The sequence below is a fragment of the Solanum lycopersicum genome, chromosome 9 (genome assembly GCF_036512215.1).
Source record: "Solanum lycopersicum chromosome 9, SLM_r2.1".
NCBI lineage: Eukaryota > Viridiplantae > Streptophyta > Magnoliopsida > Solanales > Solanaceae > Solanum > Solanum lycopersicum.
Window position 1 is genome coordinate 62,552,420 of NC_090808.1, and position 19,138 is coordinate 62,571,557.

The 19,138-nt window shown below is 28.5% G+C and overlaps 2 protein-coding genes across 2 annotated transcripts; both read right to left on the minus strand.

The window, feature by feature from the left end:
* Nucleotides 1-32: 32 nt before the first annotated feature.
* LOC101249015 (putative F-box/kelch-repeat protein At1g12870) lies at nt 33-1,214 on the minus strand. The gene has a single exon (XM_004247461.4). It carries the CDS (start codon nt 1,212-1,214, stop codon nt 33-35), a length of 1,182 nt encoding a protein of 393 aa, XP_004247509.1.
* A 14,253-nt stretch (nt 1,215-15,467) lies between these two features.
* LOC101248713 (cation/calcium exchanger 1) lies at nt 15,468-17,363 on the minus strand. The gene has a single exon (XM_004247460.5). The coding sequence runs from the start codon at nt 17,312-17,314 to the stop codon at nt 15,608-15,610; it is 1,707 nt and encodes a 568-aa protein (XP_004247508.1). The 5' UTR covers nt 17,315-17,363; the 3' UTR covers nt 15,468-15,607.
* Nucleotides 17,364-19,138: the final 1,775 nt, after the last annotated feature.

Consider the following 19,138-nt stretch of genomic DNA (forward strand, 5'->3'; position numbering starts at 1 on the left):
TGCCTTATATTACATTACACATCTCATTGAAGTTAAGGATTGTCCCATGAAACAAGGGACTTTACAAGAGGCATATAAAGATCTCCAACTCTGTTGGTGCCTTTGAAATTAATCTCCTGCATTTCTTCAGCTTCAAAGTTGTAAATATGTAACAAAGGATATCCTTCTTCTCTCTGGAAAAATATCTCCTTAGTCGACGCGCAAAGGGGAATAAATCTTGTGATATCATATAACCTGTTGATACTGTACCTCTTTAACCAACTCCCATTCTTCAGTATCCATACCTGAATCAAGTTCAATGTGGCATGAGTTATGAAGCTCAGGGACCCTCCGATTTCAACGAGTCGATCGTTTTTCGTGCTGCTGATTGGTAGAGGTACAGTTAGGAATTTCTCATCATGAAATCCCAAGGAGACTACATGGTTACAGCCATCAATCTGTGGAAGCCAATACAAAGCACCAATTGCTGAAACAGATCTATGAGTTGTGATCAATCCAAATTCTCCTGATTTAGGTCCATCCACTGCATGCCATGATCTTGTTGTAAGGTTCAGGATCTCACAGCGAATGTTTCTAGAGTCATCGCGGAACAAGTGTACCACTTTATAAGCACCTGTGAAATGGCTGAACATGAAGGCATAGCACTCCTTCATGAAGCCAATCGTACCAAGAGGCACTCGAATGTGGTTCCGTGTACTTGGATTCATAACAACTAGACCTCCATTTTTCGTAATCTTGGCAAGGACCAAACCATTGCAGGCAGCCAAAATGCAATTGATGTTCCCCAAAGTATCTGGCATACAAACTTTTTGGCCTTTGCCGCTATGGATATCCCAGAAATTGAAATAAAGTTCATTCTTCTTATCTGAAGGTAGTGGAAAAGGTGACCGTATGTTTTCCTTGTGAAAGGAATTTTCAGTGATTAGAACTCTCTCAGATTGACGGAAGTGATCTTCAATAAAACGCGTACTGTTGATCATGTTGAGAAGTGACTTGCATACGCAACGTAGTTTGCAGAGAGTTTCAGCGGGAAGTAGAAGAAAAACCTCAAAAAGCAAGTCATCAGGAAGCAAATTCCCCTTGGTCTCTAAATTATCATCCATTTCTTCTTTTGTTTCCCTTGATGTTGTGCTTTGTGTCGGCTGTTCAAGCGCGATTGTTTCTACAGATGCCAATTTAAGCCTCTTTTTACCTCTTGGCGACCAATTTCTCATGACGTAAATCTACTCAAATCAGAAAGCTCTAAAAGAATTCTGCAACCAAAACGAAAACAAAAACATTTCAAAACGAAAAAACTCAATGCCAGCATCTCGTTATTACCTCAAGTGTTTGTGGGGTAGCACACAGGTTTATGTAAATTACAAGAGCACAAAGTCTCAGCAATCAGACAGTTATTATACATAGAAAACTCCATCATTTTTTCTGTACTTTCTATATGGAACTTAATGCTTGTCTCTACTCCCACCTTACCTACCCTTGTTGGCCTTTTGATCTTCCCAAAGACAAAATATTACCTCTTACAAGGATAAACTGCAAAGAAAATCGTTAAAGAAAGAAATACAAGGACCATTAGCGGCTTTAAGCCAAAGAATGAATTCACTACAGTTTGCTAACTGAAAGATGTGAAAATTACTTAACAAATGAAGAAGGATAAAATAATTTGTGTTCTTGATGAAATTGAACATATGTAGAAAACAAAACAAAACGAAAAAAGATGGTAAATGTGAGCAATCTATATACTCGCACGCTTCAATTTAAAGCACCAATCAACTCAATTACAGAGTTATAAACAGAATACAGCAAACCAATCATCGTAAGCAATACCTATGAATACTAAACTTGTGCCCTCAGCTAACACCAGTTAAAGGCGCTTTAAAATCTTCGTTAGTCTCAAACATCTCTTGAAGAGTGCATATATTAGAGAAATGACATCGAGCTTAAAACACTAGTAGAATACATCTTGGATCAATAAGATAGGTTCTCGGGCATCAAGATTGCCAGTTTTTTTAATGACAGAGAATAAGAAAACTAGCAAGACTAGTGTAGTAGTTTATATGAAACCATTACAACCCCAAACACTCCCGTCATATGATTAGTTTTCTCCGAACAGGCAGCTATCTCACAACGGGTAACCTTTTTACATTCCCGGGACATAGCATGTAACATAATCGCCCTCATTCTCTTTGGCATATCTATAGGTGGACTAAATATATTACAACTCAGCTCCAGTCAATCTTGGACAAGTTATAGCCAGCTTTTACATACCAAAGCATTATGAAACTAGTAGAGGTAAGAAAATAGATCACAACCTGTCTACGGAAACTAGGGAGGGATAGTCTACGTAAAGGTATAAAGCGGGACAAAAGAAGGGAATAATAAGATAAATAAATATGTCAAAATGAGAAAACTCCCTTTCTCTACTATCTTTCCTTTTTCACTTTTTAAACAAACAAAAAAAATATAAAAAAAAATCTACTTTTCCCTTCATTTTCTTCCGTTCGTCGCCATTCAAACGAACCAGAACACATAGCATTAAAAAAATTTCAACATAGTTACCTATGACAATAAGTTTACAGCTTGGTAATTACAACAGGTCATGCTGTGCTGAGTTATCTTAACATTGAACGTTGAAATAAGCAAAAATGATAGATGAACAAAGGTTTTCAATGGAAAATCATGGAAATAAATTAAGAATGACAACACAGTTGAGTAAAAAGAAACAAATACAGACCCATAAATGAACTCTCTCCAAAATACAGTTATAACATATTCCTTCATGGTATGAGAAGATCACGGTTTGATTTAACGCACATAACATAGATTTGAAGGCTTTTCCCTAAAAGGATAACATGCATTTATTTTATCTTGACATCTTGTTGTGCTTCCTCATTGCAGAACAGAACAGTTATTTATAAGTTAATTTACTCATCGATAACAAAAGGTAACATGTTAATTAAAATCAGTATCAAGTAAGTACCATGATGAAAAAGAAATTGTCACATTCTAAGTAGTTTCGGAGTGTAGCAAGTCCATCACAAGGCAAACAAATCATGTCAGTTATCGTTGATCCATTAGTTAGAAGTATTCAACAGAAGTCTTCTGTACTTCACATCATAGAGGAACACATTACACACCTTGCTTTCTTGAAGAAAGGTGCTCCCTTTAATCAGTCGCAAAAATAAATAGATCTGTTATTACAGTCTTCGATAAAAAATGTAATAACCATTTACAACTCTTATTTAGCTGAAATTAACAAATAACAGACTTGGTTTAAATGTGAAACAGTGCCATACCAGTCACAGATGAAACATTCATAATTGATTCAATATGACTACTCCTATAAATTATAATATGAAATTGTATCCAATCTCTTGCTGAAGCAGATGAACAATAGCTCGGATTTATAAGTTCACTGTCTCCTCCTTACCCATCCAACACCCCCACCATCGCCCCCCCCCCCCCCCCACCCAAACCCCATCTCCTCACCCCTATAGTATTTTTTTTATACATAAATACTCTTAGAATAATATTTTTTTTCTGACTAGAAAATAAGAAAATCCAAAAAAAAAAGAGAAACATTTTACTTCATAACTAACACACCCTTAGCTCTCCATCACTATATGATAGTAGGATTCTCTTCCTTTTTTTAATTAAGAAAAGCCTAATTAAATACACAAATAGCTAACAAGACCTCATCAACATAGATCGTGATGGGATGGATAAGATTGCTCCCCTCGACCAGGAGTCTCACATTCGGGCCAAATAAAAATCATGTCATTGAAGCAATGAAGCCCTTCCCTATTAAAGGGACAGATTATTAGGTCAATAGGTTCTGGATTAACTCATATTCAATTAAAAAAAAAAAAGTAAACAGGAGCTCCAATTACCCATTCAACTCAACATTAGCAAGCAAGTAAAGAACAGTACTACACATTCAAAGTAGAAAAAATAACCCTACATGGTTCCTCTCATAAACTTCATCCCTACTCCATATGTTCCAATTTTTCAAAAAGGTCTACACTTGAAAGATAGAAAAAAATATAATGAAACCAAAATCTGCATGATGATCACAATCTCTCAGACACCAAAATAAAATAATAAAATTTAAGTTCATGGCTAACCTCTTTTCAAATCTTCTCTGTTAAGTCTGCCATGATCAGTGAAGTCTGCTTTCTTAACCCAAAAAAAAAAACCTTTTAAGAATGAGTCTTTCTTTAATTCAACAAAAGTGATAAGTGGGCCTTAACCACTTTTTTTTTTCCGCGAATAAATCATACGTTAAAAGTTTGGCTGATTAATTATAACTCGATCACCTCATTAATTTTTTTAATGAAAAAAATTAAAATTTTGAACAAAAATGGAATTAAAATAACCCACCTAAGTAAAAACCCACTCAAATTTTAAAAGGACAAATTACAGAAATCTTTAATTTTTAAGGTAAAATTACAATTTATCCCCTTAAAAGTTTATAATTACAAAAATTCCTCCAACGGATACAATAACATAAGCGTTGATATATTAAAAAGAGGATCAGATATATTAGTGGCCAAAAATCAAAGCGCTAAATACATTAAAAAGAAGGTCGGATACATGCATTGATACATAAAAAGAGGGTCGGATATATTAATGGAGAGTCCACATACATTAATGACCAAAAAGTTAAAGCACTGATACATTAAAAAAAAAATGATACATGCGTTGATACATTAAAAGGAGAGTCGAATTTATTAATGGAGGATCTATTTTTGACTTAAAGAGAAAATTAAGGAATTTAGGAGATTTGTAAAACTTATAGAGGATAATGATAATAAGTAAACTAAAAGGTCCGTGAGTATTTCTATTTAAAAAATATAATATTTTTTCTTAAGAAGTATAAGGACAAATATGCCCTTTTACCTTAATACCTTGATTTGCATCTTGTAAGGGTAATTCGAGGGAACAATATTGGAATTGGATTATTTCGATTTCAGTATAGGAGCTCCATTCGATTATGTGAATTATTTCATGATATAATATTATTTTTATAAAAATAAATTATTCAGCGCGCCAAAATTAAAGTAGAATGGAAAAAACACATATTTAAAAATAAAATACAATCAAAATTAATTGCACTCCTTAACTAAGATAATTCTATTTAATGAGATAATAGTACGAAGATCTAGATTATTATATATCACTTAACGGAAGAGGGCATAAAATATTTTTGAAGTATTAAAAATAGTACAAAACTATTCTCCATCCACCTATTGGTTTTAAAATATCCTTTTCACCCATCTATTGACTCCAAATTACGTTTGTCATCCATCTTTGGGTTCAAAATTGACCACTTATTTAACGGCTTCAAATTTAAAATATTTAAATATTTTTTCAAATAAACACTCAACTATTGAACGTAATTTATTTTATAAATCCTATTTATAAACCAACCCACTATTCACCATTACTAATAAAACATTTCTAATATCAAAATCACCCTAACCACTACTAAAGCACGACGAAATTATCGATTCATGAATATGACATTCAAAATTATTGCGTTCGAATTGAAGCCCCAATTAGATTTAGGTTGAGCCGCTTATTTAGGAGGACACTTTCAATAAGATTTTATTTCAAGCTTGAATTTGAAATTTATGATTAAAAGTAAAGAAGTAGAGCACCTCTCAAATTAATTCATGCACTTTTAAATGTGATTTTATAAATATTTATTATTTGTTTTAAATATTCAAACTTTAATATATTCTTTTTAAAAAAAGTTATCTATTTAGTAACATGACATAATTGAGGCGAATAAATAATTAAGATGAACATAGTCAGATTTTTTTAATTTTATCGGTAATTTTTATTTAGACATTTGAATTATAATTTTTATTAAGGACTTTTGAATGTATGATAATGTATTTTCACCTCAAATTTTTAGAAACACTCATTTGTAATGGCTTTCTTGTTGTGCATTAGTAATGGAGCGGGTTTATTAATTGAGGGTGGTTTGATTAATAATGAGTGAGTAGTAGATTGATTACTATATTATATTAATAAGATAAATTATAACAAATAGTTGAGCATCATGTATTAAAATTATATTTAAATTAAAATCATTAAATAAGTGGTTAATTTTGAACCCAAGATGAATGAAAAGATATTTTAGAGTCAATCGATGGATGAGAAGGGTATTTTGAAGCCAATAGATGAATGACAATTTTATACCATTTCTAATACTCTAAAGATACTTTAAGTCCTTTTCGGTATCACTTAATAAAATAAGACTGAAAAATTGTGAGTTCTCACCAATAATGGCGGATCATGGATTTGAGAAAAGGGGTTCATTATTTTCAGGTAGTGCATATTAAATAATCTCACTAAACGGGTTTATCTAAACATAAGCTAAATTATCGTTTAAAATTAAATTAACAATATATTAAATAAAAATTAATAAAACAGTACGTTATTTTAAAGTAGTCATTTTTTTTTCTAAATAGAAAAATTAAAATACTTGTGACAAAAACATTTAAAGGAATAAAAGTCAAAAAAAAAATAATAATAATCATAATCTAATTTTAGAATAAACTAAAGATGAACGGGTAAAAAAAAACTAATTTTAAGTATATACAAATATTTTTTTTGCGGATAATATATGTATTACTACAAATATTTGAATTGTGACATATTTTTTAGTGAAAAAAAAATGCCTTAACCAAACACACCACACCTTCAAGAATTTTTGCACCCTATCACTCAGTAAGGCTATTATATTGTGTTAAAAGAGGGTCAAAACATAATATATAAAGATTAAAAAATAAATTTTCCTACATGATATATACACAATTCAATTTTTCGATAAAATAGGTGTAGATGATGAGTTAAACTTCTTATCCCCATAAGTTGCATGATTTTTTTTCTTTTTTCTTTGGAGAATATGATAACATTTCCTTCTTTATCAAGGATGACTTAAGATGAGGTTAGAAAAGTGTTTGATTTAGACTCTCAAAAGAATTTAATAGTAAATTTTATAATTTTAATTTTACTTAAAATAATATTTGAAGATTCAAAAAAATAGAAAAATCAAATAAAGAAAGAAAGAAATAAAAACTATTAACAGTTTATAAGAAATATTTTAATACATTAAATTAAACAACTCAAATCTCATATCAATAAATAAAAAGTTTACAACAATATCTAATGTAATTAATGGTAAACAAATGGACAATATCTTATCAACTAGAGTTGGTCTCTACTTTTATAAATAAACTATTAGTAGTCTAATTGTTCATCAGTTATAAAAATAATTTATAGCTTTGTATATTTTATTTACGAAGAAGGATCTAAAATATCTTTATAGTATTAGAATTGATATAAAAATATTTTTTGTTTATCTTTCGATCTCAAAATACTTTTAGGGTTAATTTTTAAGGACCTATTTTGCCCTTTTGACTAACAGATTATTTAGTACTTATATTTAGTTATTTTATTTATGTTGTAATTGGGTGGAAATTTAATTTAATTAATACCTAATTTATTTGATCCAAACCACGCCGAATCATTTTTCAAAATACCCAATCCATCCAAATAAAACAACCACCACTCATTTCTTTTAACACCCTAAACATTTTCGTCAACTTCATCAGTTTTGGGAATTGCGCAATGTTCAAGTAAAAATTAGAGAAATTGATTTGCTGGAAATTTTTGTATAATTTTTTTGAGCAAGATTTTTTTTGATTCTTTTTCGACGGCAAGCGGTGAAATTTGTTTTCAGTAAAGTCTAGTTGTCGGGTGTTTGATTATTAATGATGTAATTTTTTTTTGTGAAAAAAATAGTCTTTAGAAAACCCAATCTTTCTTTAATTAAACAAGTGCGATAAGTGGGTCACATCCACCTTTTATTTTTATTGTAAAAAAAAAGAATTACTCGTTTTGAAATTTAAATAAATTTATTATTTTTTTTGTAATTTTTTAAATATTTTGAATTGTTAATTATTATAATTTACAATGTTTTTTATATATATATTTTACATATATATAAATTTCATTTCAAAACATTTAAAGATTTCATCGACAAATTTTCAATTAAACTTAAATTATTTAACTCTTGAAAAACAAAAACATATCGCACCAAATTGAGACATATGGAGTTTATTGGATACACATGATATTTAATCTTGAAACTAACATTGAAGGCCCTGTTTGTGAGAACAACATTGGAGCGCGACTATATTATATTTGGATCATGTAGGGTCATTTGTGGTAATATCATTGAAGCTCGATTATTTCAGATTCAAGCTGTTTAGAATTGCAGAAGAGAAAATTTTTCTATTTTTTCATACCTAAAATTCGAATTTGAAACCTTCGACTAAGAAAAGAGCAACTATATTCTCTACACCACATCTGTCGATGTATTTAAATGATTTCAACTGTTTTGAGAATTTTCGAATTTATTTATTTACATAGTCTTTGTATAATTACATTGAATTCCATTAACTGAATTATTTCATGGTAAAAAAAAGTTATTTTATAAATAAATAAATTATTCACCATGCTAAAATTTAAATAGAATGAAAAAAAATATTAAAAAGAAAACTAAAATTCTAAATAATTGGGAATTCTATTTAATGATGAGATAATAGTACGAGGATCTAGATTTTTGTGTATGATTTTTGTTCATTATGTTAAAGAAGTGATTTACCAATAAAGGTAATCTATATGTAGTATCAAATGAGTTTATAAAAAATGAATCTAAATATAAGCTAAATTATCGTCTAAAATTAAATTAACAATATATTAAATTAAAGTTATTTGAGAAGAAAAATCAAAATACTTATGCAAATGACATTTAAAGGAAGAAAAGGCAAAAAAAAAAGAAACTTAAAAAATATAATCTAATTTTAAAAATAAATAAAAAATGATTGGAAAAAGATCTAGTTTAAGTGGAATTAAATTTATTCGAGACTTTCAAATATTTTGAATCCTTAACGATTCAGCTAGGCTAATATGTTGTGTTAAAGGGGGGTCAACATGTATATTAAAAAAATAATTTTTTTTATCTCATATTATATGCAATATAATTTTTCAACGAAGTAAGTTTGGATTAACCTTTCTTGCCCTTGGCCTTCTCCTTTCGTCGCCTATGATGAGTGAAACTTCTGGCCTTATTTGCATGAATTCTTTATGGAACGACATGATAACACACACATATATATATATATATCCTCTCCATTTTATTCTGTTATTTTTTTTATTTTAGCTTTTTTTATAAAAAAAATGTCACGTTACTATGATTTGAAATGATTTAATTCTTAACTTTTCTAAAATGAATTACAAACACATTTTTATTTTAAAATAATTTTATACCACAAATTTTTAAAGTTTTTTTCTAAAATTTTTTTTTACTGAATGAGACGAGGAAATTACTTTTTATTAGGGATTGCTCAAGGATGAGGTTAGTAAAGTCTTTGCTTGGAGGCTCCCAAAATATTTCAACAGTGAGTTCTATGATTTTAAATTTACTCAAAATAATAGTAGAAGATTATGATCATAAATTATTTTGATCATCATATCATATATTATTATAAGTAGAAAAAAAGTTAAAAATTGAATATTGGTTATAACCTTATTATATATTAAAATGTTATAAAAATATTTAATTATTTAATTTAAATATTAAATTGTATCATTTTAATAAAAATGTTAATGATTTTTACACTTTCTTAGTTTAATTCCTAATTAAAATATCTAATTTAATAATCATCATTATTTATCATCTATATGTATATTTAATTTAATCATCATCATCATCATATCATATACTCTCATATAATAATAAAAAAAGTTAATTAAATATTAAATGTTTCTAAAAAAATTAAATGATCATTTTTCATTCACTAAATTACCATTAATTCTCTAATAACTTATGTTTAGAAACTAAATTATTACGCAATCATTAATGTTTCAATGTACAATTTTTTTTTAGGAATTTCAAAGGTCATTTTGAAATTTACAAGCAATTTCATATGGTTCTTGTATTAGCAACAAATCATTGTTAATAATCTCATACATTTATATCATGATTTGCACTTATCTAATTCTTGACTATACACATTCTCTTATAATTTTTGGATTATCCCTATATTTGTCATCTATAGATATGAAAAATATTAGAGTAAACAACATTAAGTGATATACAAGAAATGAACAAGCTAAGATTTGACGGATCAATTTCTTTAGGGATGAACAAAACATTCCTTTTGCTCTTTTTTTTAGAAGAAGAACAAATGTGAATGATCTTCACGAGGATATATGTCTTTTTTTTAGTACATAATTTCGTTCTTTGAATATAAAATAAAAGGTCATAAATAGGGATGACAATGAAGCAGTGTGGAGCGGCGGGCGGGGTGTGTGTGTGGGGGGGTGGGGGTGGGGTGAACGTAATCCGCATAATTTTTAATCCAGCCCACCCCATCCGGCCTCACATAACAACTTTTTTCATTTTCTACTCATCCCGCATAACTTTTTCAATGTTTTCTTTTTGTAGTTAAGTTTGATAATAAAAATAAAATTCATAAAAAGAAAGTCTTTTTTTCATTAAGTTGTATTATATTAATTTAATAGGATAGACTTAAAATTTTATAATATGAAAACATATAACAAATTGTATTATTTTTCATTGAATCACTTTCATTTAATATCTTGAATATTTTAGTAATTTTAAAGAAAGTATTTTAATAAATAATGCTCTATCACTCTTATAACATGTAAGAAGTTTAAATTAAGTTTGAACCATATGAAATCACATATATCCGCAACTCACCCAGCTCCACATTAATTTTTAAAAAACTCACATCCCATCCGCCCCGACAAACTTAAACCCGCCACGCCCCGCATAGCCTTAAAGCCACGCCGTCCCACATAGCCTTAAATCTATCCCCCACATCCGCCCCGCCCTATTGTCATCCCTAGGCATACATCAAAATATAAGATCAAGACTCTTTACTAATATACCTGTGTGATGTAATTTGCAAAGAAAAAAATAAAAAAAATCATTACGTGATTTTTCTAATGATTAAATTATTGTACTATATTAATTGATAATAAAAGTTATCTATTTGTTCTTAAGATTTTATTAATTACTCCCACTGACCCATTTTATATGACACTTTCATTTTATTCGAAATTTAAACAGTTTAACTTTGATCGGAAATTTGCTTATGGAATTTTCAGATTTTTGAAATGAAATTTATATATTTATAAACTATGTAAAGAGTACTATAAATACAAAAATTGATAATTCTAAATATTAAAAGGATCTATGAAAAACATACGGTCAAAGATAGACTTGTTTGTATCTCAAAATGCGAAAAGTGCCACATAAAATGAGACGGAGGGAGTACTTTTTTTTGGTAAGGGTATGTAAGATCTCTCTCTCTCTCTCTCTCTCTCTATCTATCTATCAATATATCAATATATCAATATATATATATATATATATATATATATATATATATATATATATATTCCGGGCTCTCGATACACCCGTGGAACGCCGTCTTCCCGATTGTGGAAGGTAGCGCGCGCCTCCGGCATGCTTCGGCATCTGTGTAACAATTCACCTGCCGAATCAACTAGCCCCGAAAATGGATGGCGCTTAAGCGCGCGACCTACACCCGGTCAATGACGCGAAGCTATCGTGTGCTGGATTATGACTGAACGCCTCTAAGTCAGAATTCGGGCTAAAAGCAACGCATGCGCCCGCCATCCGCTTGCGTATGTAAGATATATATATATATATATATATATATATATATATATATATATAGCTACAACTTTTTTATCAATTTTTTCTGAAAAGGTATGTAAGATTGAAACAAATGAATAATTTGAAATGGAGAAAGTTACGTACAATTAAATTATTAATAAATTCTTTAATTTGTGGAAGAAATACTGATATAAATGTTTATCCTTATTTATTTATTTTTTGTCTAATTTTGAAAAAAAGGCAAATCTAATATTTCAAACTTTTGATACTGTTTTATATTTCATGTTGTCACTCTATTAATGCTTCTAAGCTCATTTTTTTAAAAATAATTTAATAGGATTCAATACATGATATCATCTCTTAAAAATAAAAAAATTAACATTGATTATTAATTATAGTATTCATGTTATTTTAGTTAACTCTAAGAAGTGGCTATAAAATTCTTTTCATATTTTACCTTTTTTCTTTTCTCTGAACATTGTGTTGCAGATAATTAACATATGAGATAAGAATATACACTTATCAATTTGTGTTTACAATTAGTATTTTAAAGTACTAAATATTTTTATCTTTTATTTCATTTGAAGAAGAGATACTTTGTTGTCATATTTTAATTCGTCATTAGTATCTAAGAGTAGATTCTAAGAGAAGATTTTGAATTATTTTGTGTTTGAAAATAAATGATATTTATGTAATTTAATTATAAAATTATTTTTAATAAAATGATCATTTGAAACAATAATTTATGTTAGATGAGTCCACATGCAACACATGTATCCAGAAACTAGTATATAAGAAAATATAAATTTTAAATTTAAAGAAAAATAAGAATTATGTACTTTTTATTAGAAATACTTTAAAACATTGAATTAAACAACTCAAATCTTCATATTAATAAATAAACCTTTTACAATAACATCCAAGACAATGTATTGTAAACAAATGGACAACAACTTATTAACTAAAAATAGTCCCTACTTTTATAAATATAATATCATTACGTGAAGTTAAACACTTAATGTCTTTTAACTCTTCAAATAGTACACTAAAAATAAGTAATTGGCAACAATAAAGATAATAACTTTAAATTATTATTATTTTTATATGTATATATATTTAAGGTCTCTTATTAAAATATAATTTTAAACCAATAATTTTATTGAGAGGTTGTGTACTAGTCTTTCCTTGAATTGCTCTATTCAATAATGTCAAACATTTGTCTTTCTCTTAACAAACATTATAACTATTTTTTTTCTTTTGTCTTAATAGACAATTTATCGAATAAACTTAAGTCACCGCCATTTTAGACCCCTTTTATATTATATTTTTGTGTTTTTCATTTAAAAAATCTCATATTTGGTTAAACTCGAACATACGATTGGTTGATCTTGATTAGAAGTCAAATGTTCCTTAATTAAACCATGTACAAAATAGTATTGATATTGTATTTAGTCGTCCAGACAATGAGATAATTTGATTATAAAAATTTTGATATATTAATATAGATAATTAAATATTATGTGTATTGTATTATTGATTTTTATTAGAGTTATATTATTTAAAAGAATTAAGACTTAACATTAGGCTTAAATTTAACAAATATGAAATTTGACCGATCAACAAAAATCAAGTTTGAAACTTGATTATTGAATTGAACGTGTTTACATACAAATATTGTATACTTGATAAATTAGATGTTTTGAGGAATTAGAGAAAAGAAATTAAAGTCACTGGTGAATTATCTTGTTTCACTTCGATTCTTCGGTGGAGATAGATTATGATTTATTTTATGTGATAGAGTGACTCTTAACAATGACCGATAGCCATTTAGGTGATACTATGAAATTTTCTATGTACTTGATTGTGTGGTTTGGATAATCCATGTGTTGTTGTGATTAATCTTAATTTCAAAACCACGAAATCCATAATCTTGAACTTGTTCTATTTAAGTGATATCTTAAATAAAGAAGACTTAATGAAATATTGTTAAGGAAGTGAAAAGAGATGATAAAGAATGACAAAAGAATTAACGATATATTTGGACCGGGTGCTACGAGCTGACATGATATATTTGGGTCGGATGCCATAAGTCGACATGATATTATTTGATCCGATATCACGTTTCGATACTGTATTATTTGATTGAGTGTCACCTTTCGAGACAACATTATTGAATTGTGTGACACGTTTTAACACAGAACATTAACGAAAAGAGTTTAAGTTTGTGCACAGTCAGAGTATATAATTTTCTACATCATCATACAATTTTAAAGATAAATATGTTAATTTAATTAAGTAACTAATTAAATATCTTTCTGAATATAATTATAATTATGGTAAAAAAGGAAAAGTAAGTCCTCTTTCTTCTCTAACCAAAATTAATTAATAATTATCTTCTTAATTAACCAAGTTTATTTGTTTTTCTTAGAAAAATAACTTACAATGAAAAAGATCAAATGTAGAAAAACAAATAAACTTGGTTAATTAAGAAGATAATTATTAATTAATTTTGGTTAGAGAAGAAAGAGGATTTACTTTTCCTTTTTTTACCCTAATTATAATTATATTCAAATATATATTTTATTAATTATTTATTAGATTATCATGTTTATCATAAAAATTATCTGACAGTGTAAAAAATTTTATTTACTGATTGTGCACAAAATTTATACTCCGAAAGGAAAACATATTGAAATGACTTAATGTATTCCATCTCAAAGAACCCGTTTCTCAAATTTGTGTTGGACATGGGTCCTCGTGTCTGTTTTTGATATTGTGACCGATTATTTACTTTATTCAATATTGTTATCACTTGTTTATATTGTTTGTTGTCTGCCACCTGCTAAGTGCTATAGTTAATTTTACACTATTACTTTATACATATTAAATTCTATTTTAAATCAAGCAGTAATATTTACTCAGTATATATTGCCCTATACTAACCCTTATTTATATTTTCTTCATTTTCCTTTGTAAAGTGTGGCGGTGCATGAGAGGCTCTAAGTGTGAGGTAGGGGGTTCACCCGAACCCATCGGCCGAAATATTACCCGATACAAACAAAGGCAAAATTTGAATATTATAAGTATAACCTTAAATGAACCCCCTTAGCACAACCGAGCGGCGTAACTCAGTGGTTTCGTTTTCCTTGCTCCATTTTCATTTTTGTAAGTTAAAGTACACTTGTATATATTTATTATTTAAATAGTTAATTTTTTCTATTTTGTTCAAGCATATATATTGGATCTAAAATATTTTGTAATTTTTTTAATATTGTTCAAATGAAAAATATTTCAATTCTCTCTATTTCGATGCTCTCAATCCTCATTAAATATCTTAGCTAAATTTCTATAATTTCTAGTTGATTTTTAATATCAACACACTTCTCAAGTAAGATAAATAATATATATATATATATATATATATATATATATATATATATATATATATATATATTAACTTACTATCAATACATGTATGTAATGTATTTAAAATTATAATTTATTTTACTTTATTAAATTTTATAATAATAAAAATTGCATTAAATTAATATAATTACTCAATACAGATAAATTTTTGAGTCGAACAGCTCGATATTGACAAGTGCAGGTAAGCAAGTGATATCATATATCAATATTTTTAGCTATGCGAGGAGGAATAAGCCAATGGAGTCGATTTTTTTATCCTCTATATAAGCAACCCCAATGAACTTCTTTTCTTGAAGCATTTTAAACCAATTAAATATTGTTTATTATACAATCCATGTATACACTACATATAAACATCCTTGTCTTTTGACAATATGAAAACTATATACATATAATGTCTCTTTAAACCAAACACAATACACTTGTAAAAACTCCATATTAAAAACCTTTGGCAAACCTTAGAAACAAGAAGCAAAAGTAGATAGCCAAAAGTCCAACACCAAGTGAGTAATCAGGTTGCATATTTCTCTTAGGCAAAACAACAAGAGCCCATAGTAAGCCAAGTATTAGAAATCCCAAAGTTTCAAAGAGAAAAGGATCTTTTGGAAGTACAAAAGAAGTTGGATACTCCCACCATGAAGCAAGCACAAGTGAAACACCTAAACCAATCAAAGTGTTAAACAATGGACCAGCATAACAAGCTGATAATGCCATTTGCACACCATCTTTTCCACCATTTAATGCCAAAGCAACATTTGATATTAGATCACCAGTTGAGTTTCCCCAAGCTAGGACAGTTAGTCCTAAAATTGAAGGGCTTATACCAAGAATATATCCAAAAGACACTAACAAAGATACCAATTCTTGTGCAAGTATATATGTCCATGTAGTACTCATAACAAATCCTCCAAGAAGCCAAATCCACAAACATTTCTTAGGAGGACTAGAGTTTTGTGTAGAAAAATATGCCACATTACCTAAGATAAGTCCAACAAAAACTGATATCATCAAAATGACGATGTTTGTGTTGGAATAAACTATGACTTCTCCTGTAAGACTTAAAACAAACGCGGCTAGAATTGGTGCCAGTGTGGCTGAAATCACCGCCATTGGCTTGGACCAACGTTCCTCATCAACAACAGGGATGGTTAGCCTTCTTGGCAAGTACAGGGGAAGTTCTAGAACACCAAGAAAACGATGCAAGAATATGCAACAAGATGTTGAGGCCGCGTCTATAGGAGTACTAGAACTCATTTGTATGGTTTTCTTCTCACAATCCTCCTCATCAATACAACCTAACAATGGTACCTCAACATCGCGATCAAATCCATCATCTTCTTTGTCATGTAAATTCACATTTCTAACAAGAAAATGCATGACACATACCACCCAAATGTACACAACGTAAATGGAGGTGAAACAAATTGCTATCCACACACTAACTCTCCCAACAATAATAACACCAACAAGACATGATAATGTAAAAATAATAAACAACACATCCCTAATAAAACTCGATTTATCAATCGTTACACCAAGTTGGGACTTAGTCATGCACACTAACATACTTATAACTCCCACAACAAAACAAGAAATGAAAAATGCACCACCTAACACACTATTAAGTCCCACAGTGCCACTATTACTAGATCGAGTAAACGATATGATACTCGAAAAAACATCGTTAGCTCCATTTCCTAGAGGGAGAAGAGTTGTTCCAGCTATAGCTGGGGAAAGATTCATGACTTTAGATAAACTTTCAGCACAAGGACAAAAGTACTCCGCCGCGGTATTACCTAATAAATAAAATAACAAAATAAGCCATACAACTAGGGTAACGTACCCTAATTTTGGTAACGTACCTAAGGTGCAATAGAAAAATTGAAGATAATTCAAATACCCTTTTGTAGAACAAGAATTGATGTTTTCTTTTATGTAGGTACATTTTGATTGTGCATCACTAAAGTCATGTAAGTTGGAACAATCATTATTGTTAGTGTTTGATAAATGGATGTGTCTAATTTGAGATTGGTTTAAAGTAACATTGGAAGTAAGAGTGTAAAATATGAGTAGAAAAAGGAAAGAGGTGTTGAGGAATATAGAAAGATATGATTTTGGCTTGAAACGGAATGGGAAAAAAGTCATTATTATGAATGGGAAAAGAGAAGAGAAGAGAGAGCTAAATGTATAAGGGATTCAAATGGCCTTGATGACCTATTTATATAAGTATCAACTTTTAACTAAACTAAGTTTTGAAAATATAATTTAGTAAATTAAATACCTTCTGAAGATGAAGTTATATTTGGTTATAGTTTTTGCAAATGATATTGTTTGTTTAAATGTACTTTTTGTAGAAAAAATAAATATGAATTATAATTCATGACTTTAATTTTTAATAAGTAATAAAATCACCTCAACTTGATTAATTAATCACATAAGTAATTACTTATATAGAGATTTAGTTACCGTTAAATGTCTATATAAGTAATTAAATTAAAAAGAATAATTTTGATGATCAAACGATTCCTGTACATATTGAGCTATTGGCAACAAGTATACCTCAAATAGAGGTGCGTGACATCATTTCTTTTTACATTTAATTACTTTACTGTAAAGTGTAAATCATTTAAAATTAGTTTTTTTTTTCCTAAAAATAATTTTTGGAAACACCTTGTATTCATTTTAGTTTTTCTTTTCTTTAGTCCTTAAACTTACATAAAAACCTAGGACTTCATTATTATTTAAAAGATTTATTAGTTCTTTTACTATCTAATTATTAGACTGTCTATCCTTTTCTCCTAAAAAGATTGTATTAAATGGAAAATAATATTTTGTTCACCAATTGATTAGGTTTTATTTTATATATTGGATTTTCTCTAAGTGCCTAAACTAGATTTTCATGTCAATATATTTATTTAATTGTTTCCTCTAATATATACCACCTATGTCTATTTTTAGTTGTTAAGTATTGACCTTGATATACCTTTTTTTTAGGAACAACAAATAGAACGAATAACTTTTTGAATATAATAAATTTAATATTTGGAGAAGTGATTATATTTAATAGTATGGATAAATTAAGGTTTTTTTTTGGTTTAGCGATTCAAATTTTTACTAATTTATCATCCCTTTTATAAACTCTATGCTAAAATGTATGACGTGTGTCTTATTTAAAAATCGATGGTGCAAATTTTTTTTAATAATCACATGCCTTAATCATGATTATTAGAATATATATTACTACTTAAATTAGCTTCATTCAATTCTAATTAAATTAAAAAATATGTTTATATATTATATATTATGTGTTTTTGTTAGAAAAAAAATTTACCGATAGAAGACAAAAATTAATTGACCTTCGAAATTGTAATTCTATTACTTATTATAATAAGAAAAAGTGACTATTTTATCATCTCACAAACATTTTGTAAATGTGTTGCCACTCTTAAACAATTAGCCAAACAAAAAGAGTTTTTAGTTGGAAGTTTCGATAATAAGACAACAATTCCCACTCTTAAGTAGAAAGGAAACTTCGTTGTACCAAATAACATGTATAATTCAAAGAAGAGTTAAAACTATACTACTACTTCATACTATACTCTATGTGTTTATGATTTTAGAAGATCCCTTTTTGGTTTATTCAAAGAAACTTATCTAGTTAGACAAACATTCTTATCATGCCTTTAATAATTTTTTTAAACCCTACTTTAAAATAATTGCATAATCTCTCCTTTCACTCTTTTATCTCTTCTCTTTCTGCTCGGTGGCAGAGATGTAGCTAGGTGGAGGTTCATGGGTTTGAATGAGCCAACTACCTTTTTCGTAGAGTCTGTATTTATATTAGAAAATTCGATAAATATATATGTATATGAATTTGTGAATCCCTAACAAAATTGATTGACAGCTCAGTGGTAAAGAAGGACAGTGAAAATATTTTTTTTACTCATTTGTCGTGGATTTGAACACCAC

Coding starts and splice junctions, on each gene's coding strand:
- LOC101248713 (XM_004247460.5), bottom strand. CDS start 17,314: ATGACTTTTTTCCCATTCCGTTTCAAGCCAAAATCATATCTTTCTATA.
- LOC101249015 (XM_004247461.4), bottom strand. CDS start 1,214: ATGAGAAATTGGTCGCCAAGAGGTAAAAAGAGGCTTAAATTGGCATCT.